The 12,833-nt window shown below is 42.0% G+C and overlaps 1 protein-coding gene across 1 annotated transcript in view; it reads right to left on the bottom strand.

Moving 5' to 3' along the window:
- Positions 1-1,616: 1,616 nt before the first annotated feature.
- The window catches only part of LOC119383494 (acylglycerol kinase, mitochondrial), a 17,343-nt gene continuing 6,126 nt past the window's right edge, over positions 1,617-12,833 (bottom strand). Inside the window, exons 9-15 of the mRNA XM_037651660.2 lie at positions 11,378-11,478; positions 10,213-10,270; positions 8,451-8,601; positions 6,669-6,775; positions 6,156-6,224; positions 4,653-4,750; positions 1,617-1,752 (exon numbers count right to left, since the gene is read on the bottom strand). Coding sequence (XP_037507588.1) covers positions 6,159-6,224; positions 6,669-6,775; positions 8,451-8,601; positions 10,213-10,270; positions 11,378-11,478 — 483 coding nt within the window. The 3' untranslated portion in view covers positions 1,617-1,752; positions 4,653-4,750; positions 6,156-6,158. The remainder of the gene's footprint in view (positions 1,753-4,652; positions 4,751-6,155; positions 6,225-6,668; positions 6,776-8,450; positions 8,602-10,212; positions 10,271-11,377; positions 11,479-12,833) is intronic.

The following is a 12,833-nucleotide window of genomic DNA, read 5'->3' as shown; positions in this document are numbered from 1 at the left end:
CTGAAGCAGCGACCGGTTTGACCAATATACGACCGGCCACATGACAAAAGAAATTTATAAACAACATTAGATATGCATTCAGTGTACTCATTCTTGTGGTTCTTTTTACACAAGCGATGCTCGTCTTGAAAAAAAAGTGGACGCTGGGGAGGAGGAGGAGGGGGGGGGGGGCACTTGCTCGGTCCCTGGCACTTATTTCAGATCTCCCGAAAAGGGAGGGGGGCGCTTGCTCGGCATTTTACGGTAATTTACTGTAGTTGCAAAGCTATGCACGGCAGCTACAGCCCCAGGGGCAGCACCAGCCGGTGGCATGGGGGGCAGCTGCCCCCGTCATATTTCCCACTGCCCCCTCTTTGTCACCCCTAGGGCAAACATATTTAAAGCACAGTGCACAAGTTCCCAGCCTTCCTGCTCCCCTAAAGGAACTCGCTTGTTGTTGGTGCCCCCCACCCCCCATAAAAAAATCCTGGCACCGCCTCTGTACAACGCACAGTGATTTCCTGAGCTGTTGCATAATGCAGTTCAACACCCAGTTTCATGAAAAGCAACCAACGTGTACATTTTGTCCTTCCTTACCACACCAATCACTCATTTTATCAAGAATATTTCCAGGGCTCTTTGTTGTCATCCACACTGAGACATGAACTTTTTGAGCTGACAGGATGAGCCATGATGCCCCTGACACGGTTCATACTGTTGCGGTAGCACTTTGGCAAATAAAAAATTTACTTTCTTATCGTCAACTTCGACAATGCTTGGAGACTTCCCTTGCTACACCACTGTTCATCATTTCGAACGCCCATCGATCTTCGCCTTAATGTTTGTCTTGAAACATATCGATTTCTAGGTCTCATCAAAGCTATCCAGAGAGCATGTACTTAAATGACAGGGGCGTAGCCAAGGGGGGGGTTGGGGGGGTTGAACCCCCCCGAAATTTTTCAGTTTTGCTTGCGTTATATACACGCACACATACAAACGCACGCACGAACATACATAAAGTATGGTTGAACCCCCCCCCGAAAAAAATTTCTGGCTACGCCCCTGTTAAATGACCATCTTGTTATGCTCTGCTTGCATTCACTTGTCTGGTTCTTCCATATTACATGTTTTTACTACTTCTCTAAGCCCTGCCCTGTGAGCTATGACAAGCATGCCTCATAGCAGTTCAAGATGAAAGACTTCACAAGTAAAAAATGCAAATAAGTTAATGTAAGCGAGATGTGTTGTTTGCACTTATTTACTTTTAAATGCAAAATTTATGCAGTAGTCTCCAATGTCGTTTTCTTAATCCAATAGCATGCACAGTAATGGGCTATGTAGCAGTGCCACACTTAAGTTTAAAGTAACGTATACATGTATAAACAGCACTTCTTAATTGCTTACATAAATGTCTGCAGCATAGTCAGAAGTATAGTTAGAAAAGACATGGTTTCCTGCAGAATTAAGGCGCAAACATTTGTCAACAGCGCAGTAAGCTGAAGTTACATTTCTTTCATGCAAGGCCATACAAATGGACCTCACTTCATCACTAACAGCACTTTCAGTGCATAGTATTCGTAAATAAATTGAACTGAAATCAAGTGCAATGAAAAAAAGACATGCCAATAATGCTTGGGCAATATGCCCCCTCTGTTAGCTATTTATGTGTCGGTACACATTCAAAATACTAGGAACAAGTTTCAGGTGCACACGATCCGCCTTGTACTCAACAGAGTCTATGCACACTGTCTTCTTGCTCTCTGGACTGCCATGCTGTAAAAGAAGTAACAGTTTTCAAATAAATTATTGCACAAACGTTCACAAAAGCAATGTTTTATGCATTCTGAAGCACATCTATTGCTAGAGACGAGGAAATGTGCATGGAATGTGGGCAAATATGTTACAAGCCTCTAAGCATAATAATACACTCCTCTTTCTGAGCTAATACTGCATTCAAGAAATGTGTTGCAAGTGTGCTTAGAGCTGTGCGGCCCTTATGTTTTGCAATGTCATTTCGTCAGATAACATACCATTTTAACGCGGCAGCGTTAGAGAGCTCGTGTCGCAGAAATTCCGGTGTCGGCGTCGGCACCGTTGGTTGTGAGCAAAAAATCATCCGTGAGCGAAAAATCGAGAAAGTAGCAAATAAAATAAACGATAAATCTTCGGTCCCAATGAGGATCGAACCCGGGCCGTTCGCGTGGCAAGCAGGTGTCTTACCACAAAGCCACGATGTTACTTGCAGCTGCTTCGGAAAAAAACACTACATAAATGTCATGTAGTGAAAGGAGACTCATTTTGTTCGGCAGGTGTCACGACGAAAACGAGCCCATACGGTGATTTGTAGGCGCATTCGCGAGGCCATCAACTACGTCGAAAAACGCCGGGATAGTGCAGCCATCGCCGCTAAATACACACACGAACTTTCAAACAGCTCTAAAAATGGACACTATGTCCATCTAGCGGAAAACATTTCAAGCCAACGCAGCAAACGCTAGATAATGTGCTGCCATCTGTGAGGCATTGTGAGAATATGTCTCGATTTTTCATGGCATCCGAGAGGGCCGGCGCGCGGCGTATCTGGAGGCCATGCGACTCTTGCTTTAGATCGAAGCCTGTAAAATTCGCGCGTGTGCGTGCGTGTGCGTGTGTAACAATACACATTAATAGTATGCACTTAGTGGTTGAAGTGCGCACTGGGGGCCGGATTTCGCTATCGCGTTCAACTCTTAAATGCGAAGCTTAAGGGTCCCCCAATTTTTTCTCCGTGCACACTCAGTATGGAGCACAAACAATCTTTTGCAACTGCATAGTAGTTACCGATGCAAGATTGTGCTCTCGAGTTATTGCTTGTGAAAGCTGTTGCACTTTGCTATTTCTTGTTTGAATTTCATTTGCCCATAACCGTACTTACATGCCTCTCATTCTGTGCATGTCAGTACAATTGCAAATTGCTTTAAAAAACATAAACATGGGATGAAAAAGAAAGCAACTCTTGGTTCTCATTTGCTTGCAAAACTCAAGGTGACTGCAACACACACTCAAATCGTCAAATCTATAAGAACACTTCTGCACACCTCTCTCTGCTCCTGAAAGCTCCCTTGGCAATTGGCCCTGACCATGTGGTGCCTAGAGAAACCTTACAGCTTCAGTTTTTTATATCTTATTTCTAAACGACAGGGAGTCACGTACTATAGTTGTTTAGTGATGTTTCATGAAAGCATGCCCCTGAGAAAGCACCACATTAACAACAAAACACTCAACGAATTGAACAAGGTAAAACCACTAAAAGGAGTGTCAGGTAAGCACTATTACCACAGAGGTCATATTAGTCACTCACTGAACAGCTGCTAAATTTTTTGAGTACTGCAGCATAATAGATTTTTATAATCGAGAGGTTGCAACAAAAACTTTTATTTCCGAAGAGGGGCTCATCTTGATGGAGTGTTTGAGACGTTAAGATTAAACTGTAATTAGTAACACAAGCCTCTTTTTGTGTGCCTAAGCTAATGGTTATGGTACCTACCAAAGACGACAGTCAAAGTAGCGGAAAGAAAACAAATTTCCAGTTTTTCCCAGTCACTGTTCACTCTAGATTTTGTTGTGTAATACATGCATGAACTGGCAGATGTACATACATTCAAACAACCTACTAGTACATGGATAAAAAGAGCTTCTGCAACTGTTGGCCAGCATATTCCCACCAAATTCATTGATCATGTAGTAATTACGTGTCGTTACAGAATGGCCCAGCACTGCACGAAGCAATAAAGTCTTTAAAGGGACATAAAGAGGAAAACCATTTTTCTCGTAATAGTATAGTACTCTATAACAATACCAAAATCACCACGCTTGCCGCGAGAAGACGCTTGGTAAGCGAGAAAACACGCAAAAACAAAATGTGGGTGGCGACGCTGCTTTGAAATTCTCACACCAATCATCATCACGTCACAGATCTTGACGGGGTCTATGCTAGAGCCTACGTAGACCCTAATTGGTAAAAATGAAGTGCATTGTCCTCTGAAGGCAGCCAGAGACTTACCATACCATGTGTCAATGAACATCGTTGAGCGAATATATCGCCAAGATACTAAAAATTCACTTTGAATTTTATGATGTCAGGTACAGAGATTTTCGCACGAAATTTAAGTGATACTTTGACCTTGATTTTCTTTTCTATAATTATACGTAGGATAGTGAAATTTACGTCATTAGTGTTTTCAGAGTATAATTTATGAATCTAAACTGATTCATTAATTCACTTTAGTATCCCTTTAACTTTAACAGAGTGCATGAAACTCTATTTAAACAAATTCTTGGGTTTTACATGCAAAATCAGAATCTGATAAGGAAGCCTGCCATATTGGCTTACCACAGACTAATTTTGACCATCTAGGTTTTTTTATCTAATGCACAGCTAAATTTAAGCACACAAGTGCTGTTGCATCCCCCACCTCCTCTCCGATCAAATCAAACATGCGACCTCGTCTTCACCAGCACGTCTAGACATTGGGTTATCATGGCGGGTGGAAGAGTGTGTAAATGAAGCTGAGTATTCGGAAAGAGAATTCTTTGCTCGTATTCACAGAAATGCACCCTTTACAGTCAATTAAATAGGCCAGTGAATATTTTTACGTTCTGACAGCTGTAATAACAAACTTTTTAGCACCTACCTGTGACCCACTGGAGTAGTCCACAATGGCTTCACGAGCCAAGATTTGGTGTTGGGGTGATATGTACTTCACTTGTACTGCCTAAATGCCTTTGGAGGCTTTTTGTGGACAAAACAGAAGGAAACAGCTTTAAGCTAGTTTAACAATATGACCTAGTTTGTTTTGCTTCAGACCATGCATTGTGCTACAACAAGGAGGGACAATGATGAAAGATGGCAACAACATATGCTTGGCTTTAAAACTGCAAGTGGGCTTGTCATGTGGCATAACAGGTTCTATAGCTCCTACATAGCTTTTAACATGTCCATTCAATGCCCATGGCACAATAGTCCTTCATGTTGCATAGCGCAGGGGAAAGAACAACAGAAAGGACAAAATGCCACACAAAGTGCCTTTGGTCATGTTGCCCATCTTTTTGTCGTCATTCTCCCTGCACTGTACAACCCGAAGCCTGAATTTTTACCATCTTGGCATATTAAAGCTAGCTGCTCTGTACACACAATTTTAATTGCTGTTTTCTCTGTGTGTGTTGATGTTGTCTAAACATTTTCTTTGAACACTCTTAACGATTGTAATACACTAGTTGTGGTGGTAAAGAAGGCTAACGCACACATAATTCTGACTCTGTGATTGCCGTGATTGAAAGCTTGCGCTCTGTGTTCAATAATGTCAGCAGCAATGTCATAATACAGTAGACTCTCAGTAAAAACAGAAATCTCTCAAACAAAACTGCTGCTTAAATGGAACAACTGCCTCTAATATGATTAGTTTTGTACTTGGATTCTACACCCCTGTTCATCTCTCAGTAAACAGAACTCCTGTTAAACGGAACACACATTCCTGGTCCCTTCAGGTTCCAGTTAATTATTAGAGACTGCATGGGAGATGTTCCTGGGGATGACCCCAGAGGGAAGAGTCGTGGAAGAGGTTTTAATAGAAGACGATGTTTGCGTCCATATTGCCAAAATTACTTGACTCCAGCGTACTAGAGAAACCAAACACGTTGCATCAAATGTGTGCACTACTCAATTGCAGCTTGAAAGAAGCGTGATGGAAATAATGGGCCATGAAAGCAGAACCTCAGCCTTGTTATTAGTGAGAGCTGCTATGGCAGCTAGTTGCAGGCCGCGCATAAAGTTTACCATCATTGTCAGCAGCAGCCAGACTATGCCCACTGTTGGGAAAAGGCCTCTCTCATATTTCTCCAATCAACCAAGTTCTGTGCTAGCGGCGACCCTTCAAACTTCATAACCTCGTCTAACCACCTAACTTTCCGTCACATCCTGCCACTGCTTGCCCAGTTTACCATACCGTGAGTGTGCCACACCATAGTGACAGGTCATTGCAATGATTTATAAAAACATGATGTTTAGAAGCAAAGTGTCATAAGCAAGTGTGATAACAAACAGTGATGATAATGGCAGCATGATGGTCCATTACAACACTTTTTTTTTTCCGGCAGACATGTTTCAAGGCCCACACAACAAGCAGACATCAACTTACCATTCAGAGAACAGTTGGTACCTTCCAGAGAGTGGTGGTACTGGCCTTCAACTGCAGTGCATGAAGATCCTGAAAGGGCAAAGTACGAAACAACAAAGTCTAGGATTAGTGTATTTGAGATTAGCTGTTACATTGCTGGCATTCGTGCCTTGCAGTACTTACGAAAGGCAGGAGCAGAATAAGCAAAGAAACAACAGTTGATCATAATTTGCCACATAATGCAGGTTCTCTTTGTTTCGCGAGTTGTCAAAGCATTTTGAAAGTTACCGAGCAACACTGAGGATGAGATTTTGAAGTCTGGGAAAGCTGGACAAGCTATAATTGATTAAGTGCGGAAATCCACTGAGCTAAAGTGCAATTTGCTTTCGGTCCAACCTGGAGATCCTGGCACCTGGGCTACTGTGTAGCAGCTACAACACTGAAGCTTCTGTATTCTTGCATAAAAGTCACTTTACTGTACTGCCCCTAAGATTGACTCATACAAGGACAAGGAACACTAAGGGGCCATGTCACCTTTTGTGCGTTTGCTGAAACATCGAGCTGGCTGTGCTCTGTGACCTCTTCCTGCCAAGACCCACAGTCCTCGTTGATGAGCTTGCTGTAGTCAACCTGAGACTCGTCTGTAACGCAAATCACAAATGACAAGCTTCAGGGTGACAAGGCTACAACAACTGCATCTTTTCGTGCCAACAAAATTTCATTTTTTTCTTTATAAATGGCTCTCCTTCTTTATCATGTTTAAGAACATAAACTTTTCTGTGCGTAGAAAGATTACAAACAACAAAGCGTAAGAGAAGCATTGCAACTTCAATTCTCGCTAATGTTTAGTTTATAATAAGAGCTGACATCACATTTTGACTTTACCCACATGGTGGCCTAGTGGTTATGGCGCTCGACTACTGACCCGAAGGTCACGGGATCGCACTCCCGGCCGTGGCGGCCACATTTCGATGGAGGCGGAATGCTTGAGGCTTGTTTACTTAGATTTAGGTGCACTGTTAAAGAACCCCAGGGGTCGAAATTTCAGGAGCCCTCCACTACGGCATCCCTCATAATCATATTGTGGTTCTGGGATGCAAAAACCCAACAACTATTATTATATTACACTTCGACTTGTCTTTTTGTATGTGTCAAAGGGGCCCTTCAACACTTCCAAGTAATCACTGAATGACCTCACTAATGGAGTTCACTGCCTCATGAATCGATTGCGGCAAAAATTTTTAGAATCCCTAAACTACAAGGGGAGTTACACGGATATGTCACACGCTCTGAGTGCTTTCTCTGTACTTTCATACAAGCGAGCGCACTTAAAGCTACACAGTGGTGCGTGACAAGGAGGCAAGAAGCTACGTCCATGCATCAGCGCATTTCATGACCTGAGTAGTACTTTCTTTTCTCGTTTTCTTTCTTTCAACAAGTGGCACACCTTCAGCGTGATCATGAGCGCTCTCTGTAGAGCGCGGAGCAGGCACATTGTGGCACACTGCAGCGGTTGCGGGAACTATGCCGGCTCATGTTGCTCAAATGAGTCAACGGCCACGTCCACGCGCTTTTGGGTATGTGATACAGTTGATTTTGAGTATATGGCATCATTTGCCAAGAGAAGAGCGAACGATTTCTAGCTGACTTTGAAATTTAATTGTAAATTCCATGCTGCGTGCTGAGCTATAATGTTTGGCTCACATGTTTGCAGCATCCGCCACTACCAATCGGCAGCATTTTCTGACCATGTTCAAAAAAGCGTTGCAGGGCCTTTTTAAATGAAGGTCCAAACCCTCATTAGAACTGTATGCAGCACTCTTGCGTATTTTTAAACGATAAACGACACCATACTGGCATTATTGTTATATGAGGTAAACAAATTTTCCTCTAATATTCCTCTACATCACGATTTCAATGGTGCCTGGTCTCACATTTTAGAACCAACTTCAGCATCATATGAAAAAAACTTATAATTATTTTCCAACCTTCACATTACTTTTGCAGGCTTTTACAACTACAACTAAGAAAACACGCATCAATGAACCTTCTATAAGGATTGTGTGACAGATTGAATAGTGTATTTAAAGTTAAGCGGCAGTGCGTGAAGATTATTATACCAGGTAGCGTCACCTTAGAGAGTGTGCTCTTTCAAAATTTGTGCGCTTTACATTGCACAATGCATTTATGTTTTTCCACAGTGGCTTTACATTCCTTACAGAGGTGAGTATATCAAATCTCCAAGTTCGATGAACGTGGCTCCAGTTATGTGCACTGAGTATATACAACGAAATTTTGGAATGTCAGTACACTTACTCTGTGGAGCCGCTCTGTGGATTAGCGAAGACCACCAGTGACGTCTAGGGGGTGGCTGTACCTCGCCCAGTGCATTTTGGTTGAAACACCGTGAGCAACCACTGCACGGTTCGCAGTAGGAAAGTCTAGCGACAGTTGTCTCTGGAACACCCTGAAAGAGGGAAAGAAAAAAATATCACAGCGCATATCAACGGGGTAAATGATGATGAATGGGGCAAAGCTCCGGAGGGAATCATCGGTAAACCGTGAAACCCTTCCGTGAAATTCGCCCGCTACATATATAAAGAGTGTGAAACACCGTGTATATATTAAACATCAAACTTTTATTGTATTCTTGGTTTACGTGGTCCCTTCATTATCACCGCTTTGTGATCGGTGAAATGCAAGGAAAGTGTCCGCTCCCAAGCGAAAGAGAAAGCGCGCCAAGAGCGAGCTGTTTTTACGATCGCAGGCATCCAATGACATGCGCCATTCGCATTATACAAGCGCCATCTGTCACCTTTAAACAGCAACTAAGTAATACATGAAATGCAATCTAGTGAGCAATTCATTAAACTAGAGCTCTAAGAAATACATGAAACGCCATCTAGTGAGCAATTCATTAAACTAGAGCTGGCTACACACATACTACTACAGAGGAGGGAACGACCCACACCCTAAGGAGCTTCGCCCCTAAAAAGAGTAAGGCCTATAAACAATACCTCAAAATTTTGGATGCTGAAACTGTAGAGGGACAGGATTCTTTTTTAGCGTAACTTATCGATTGAATACAGCAACACATCTTCAGACACATAAAGATGGCAAAAAGCAATCACGACACTTTTGTTTTATCTAGACCAGGTGTTTCTAAAAAGATCTTATGTAATCTATTTTGAAATACAGTTTCCGAGAAAAAGTGAAGATTTCTTCAAAAATAAATTTTCAAGTGTGACGGACATCCATATAAGATAAAACTAAGCGAATTAGTCATTGATTAACTTTTCACAAGACCAATTACATCATCAGAAAATGTGGCTCAGTTGAATAGCTAACCTGACTTTTATTTTACATAGTTCCTGATCTAGTATTCTTAAATAAAGCTGAAGATAATTTTAGGTATAAAACAGCACCACAGCGCAAATCACTGTACATAAGAGTATTCATGATATTTGAAAGTATTTTAATTCAGAAAATGTTGCCTTTAACCACTACGCTACTGTTTCCTTCACTCACTCCAATAGAACCAAAAGTTATGGTGGTGTATATAAAATTATGACAGAAACTGTTAACAATGATCGCCACCACAATTACAAAAAAACTGCCCTGAACAGTCACAAATGATGATATGTGGTGTTTTATCGTGCAAGGGCCTGAACAGTCATTGAATTCAAGTGGACAACAAAGAAGTGAATGCTGTCAGTGACAATAATAATTGATGGTTCTGTTAGAATTTTTCTATTAATGCATAATAATTTGCAGTGTTTCTGCAAAACACCTTGAAAGTGTACATCAGTCATGGACAGTCAGTACACAGACTTCACAAGAGGGACAGTCCCCGTCTTCACGTCATTTCTTGCATAGTACCAAAAAATCTATTCATTATAACAATGATCTAGTTAAAATCTCAGAAACATAATCCAGAAATTCAGTTTAATTTAAAATTTCTCTTCAGCCACCTTTACAAATTTCTCTCATTTTCTATCTTACAGAAGCTATCCAATGACAATGATGAAATAACACGGTATGACAGAGTCTGAAATGGTTTTATAGCATAAAGCATTACCTTGAGGGCTCCAAAGAACAATGCAGCTCTTGCCTTTAGTGGACCAAAGTACCAATACCTAAAGGCCGAAAGAGAAAGTGCTTTTGTCGTTGGCATGTTCAACCACAGCACATAAGCAGTGCTGCAAGAAAAGTACTTTAAAAATAGCAGTGAGAGTGAACACATTTTCACTGTTAGGAAAGGCAAGTTGGCATTTGTTATACTTTAAATATTCACATAAGTTTCATTGAAAACCAAGAAAGTTGCATGCAGTCAGCTTACGACGACACTGTCAGTGTGGAAAAAAGAATTTGATCCAGGACAAAACTGTATTATCAGGTGGCGTGCCCGCGCAATGAAATATTATTACACATGCCTGCAATTGAAGCCTGCGTGTAACTGTGGCTTGTGCCAAAAACTGTTCGCCCACTATACTGAGCCCTTCTTCATTGCTGACCGTCTGCGTCAAGTCGACTATAGAATAGCATGCCTCACTGCTAATGTATGACACTCTATCAAGACTGACATCATGCAAGTTACCCACTTGAAACCCTTCACACAACAATATGCTGATTAGTGTGTGTGGTGCACTTAGTCTGGAACAGAGGAAACTTATTTGGCATACATGCCAGAAGAAGAACAGCTGAATGTGGAAGAAGCCCAACCTCTACATAGCTTTGCTTAGTGAATGCTACAATACGCTGAATGCAAACATAAACTATGAACGAATATTGTGGTTTATTCTACACAACCACAGATAACATCGAAAACATCAAGGGTAAAGCTATTTCTCCATGTTTAAAAAGGGACAATGAAATGAATTATTCTCTGCAGCAAACGATAGCTTAGAAACTGAGAACTACTGATGACAGCTTGATGTAGGCGAGTAGGTTCATTCCTGATACGCTAGGTTCAACGCAGAAATTTCACGCTGTACCTAAACTCGTCAAGTTAGGAATAGCACTATGTTTGCATCTACAATTATACCAGCATCCTTGGCAGTACTAGTGCATAGCAAAACTAGTTTATTAAGTGGTTCCGAAATGCACTGAGAGCATATTATGTGACAATAAAGATGTTCAAGCCTGTTTCGCTTTTTGAGGGTTATGAACCTTTTCAGAGCTGTCAGGAGATGGTTGCGTTTCATAACAGCACTCAATTAATGAAGGTTATGCGGCACACATACTTGGGTATCGTGGTGAGCAGGTTGTGATACGCGCCTTCCTCCATTTGTCCGAGGGAGTACACAGTCTTCACTTCCTTTTCCTCGCCTTCTTCGCTTTGAAGCTGTGCACATGCAATAAAAGGCAAAGGCAGTGGATGCGAAACTCTGCGACTGAAACAGGGGTCTACGGTTGAATGAAGAAGAAAAACCAAATTGCGACATAAACTAAGATCAAGTAAAATGTTTTTTAAAACGTTTTCTGACCAAATGTAACTAATTTCTTACAAGGTTGAAAGGTATAACATCGATAATATAACTGCACGCTTATATTCAATGTGGTACATCATGTGCAATCTACCACCATAAGTTGAAATATACAATCTGTTAAGGGGCCCCTTACACCAAAATCGAAACCTTGCGATGTTTGTGTTGTTTGATTGTCCTGCATACGTGAGCACCTCTGGCTGATCATTAGTGGCGAACGTTGCCTCTAAGGCATTTTAACTTGCTTTTAAAGTAAGAGTGAGTGCTCATCCAAGTTGAGAGCGCCTCGCGACATTGTCACTGTTATTACATATATGAAGGCCCCGTGTGACGTTCCAAAGAAAAGCGAGTATTGTCGACGCTGCAGAACAATCGTGGGGCGCACACAAAACCACGACTGGCAGCCGACGAGGGCTATTGTTCCTCGGCCCTCTCGCTCTGTTGTCGGGCTGCTCTCAAGGTGGTTTTGGCTGCCTAAGCCGGGAATGCTTTTCTTTTTCCTGAGGGGACACACTCTTAATAGGCTTAACTCATACAGAAGCACCCACATGATTTCATTCTTTCCACGTGCAGGGCCCTCATTTGAAAACTGCGCTTTCAGTGTCCCCAAAGCTTGGGCACACGTGGTCTCAGGCGCTCCCTCGCTATGGGGCGCTAGTTTCTTACAATTTCAAGCGGGCATTTTGAAGTGACGCTAAAATTGGTCACAATCAATGATGCTAGCATTAATTATACGATAGGTCAGAGCATTTATGATTCAATTTCGCCATTACCAGTCACAAGGCTACAAATTACAGTAAGAAAGCCATAAAAGATTTCGCTGTCAAGGGTCCTTTATTATGCAATAATCAATTAATAGAAATTTTTATAACATGTTTTGTTTCAGTGTATATACGTATAACATTAATTAAAGCTTGAAACTGCAATCAGCTCGAAAGCTACGTCGTACATGACATAATTTCTTATTAAAGGGGCCCTGCAACACTTTTCGAGCATGCTCAAAAAGTGCTGCCGATCGGTAGTCGAGGCTCTCGAGAACACGCGAGCCAAATATTATAGCGATGCGCACGGCCTGGATTTACAATAAATTCTCAAAGTCAGCTGAAAAGCGCTCCCTCTTCTCTCGACAAATGATCAGGGGCGGATCCAGGTGCCAACTTTGGGGGGGGCGGTTCCTTCATCTGACCGGGGGGGGGGAGTGGTAGGGTAGGGA

The sequence above is a fragment of the Rhipicephalus sanguineus genome, chromosome 2 (genome assembly GCF_013339695.2).
Source record: "Rhipicephalus sanguineus isolate Rsan-2018 chromosome 2, BIME_Rsan_1.4, whole genome shotgun sequence".
Classification (NCBI taxonomy): domain Eukaryota; kingdom Metazoa; phylum Arthropoda; class Arachnida; order Ixodida; family Ixodidae; genus Rhipicephalus; species Rhipicephalus sanguineus.
The sequence above is the reverse complement of the archived record's forward strand: the minus strand, read 5'-3'. Positions and strand labels throughout refer to the sequence as shown.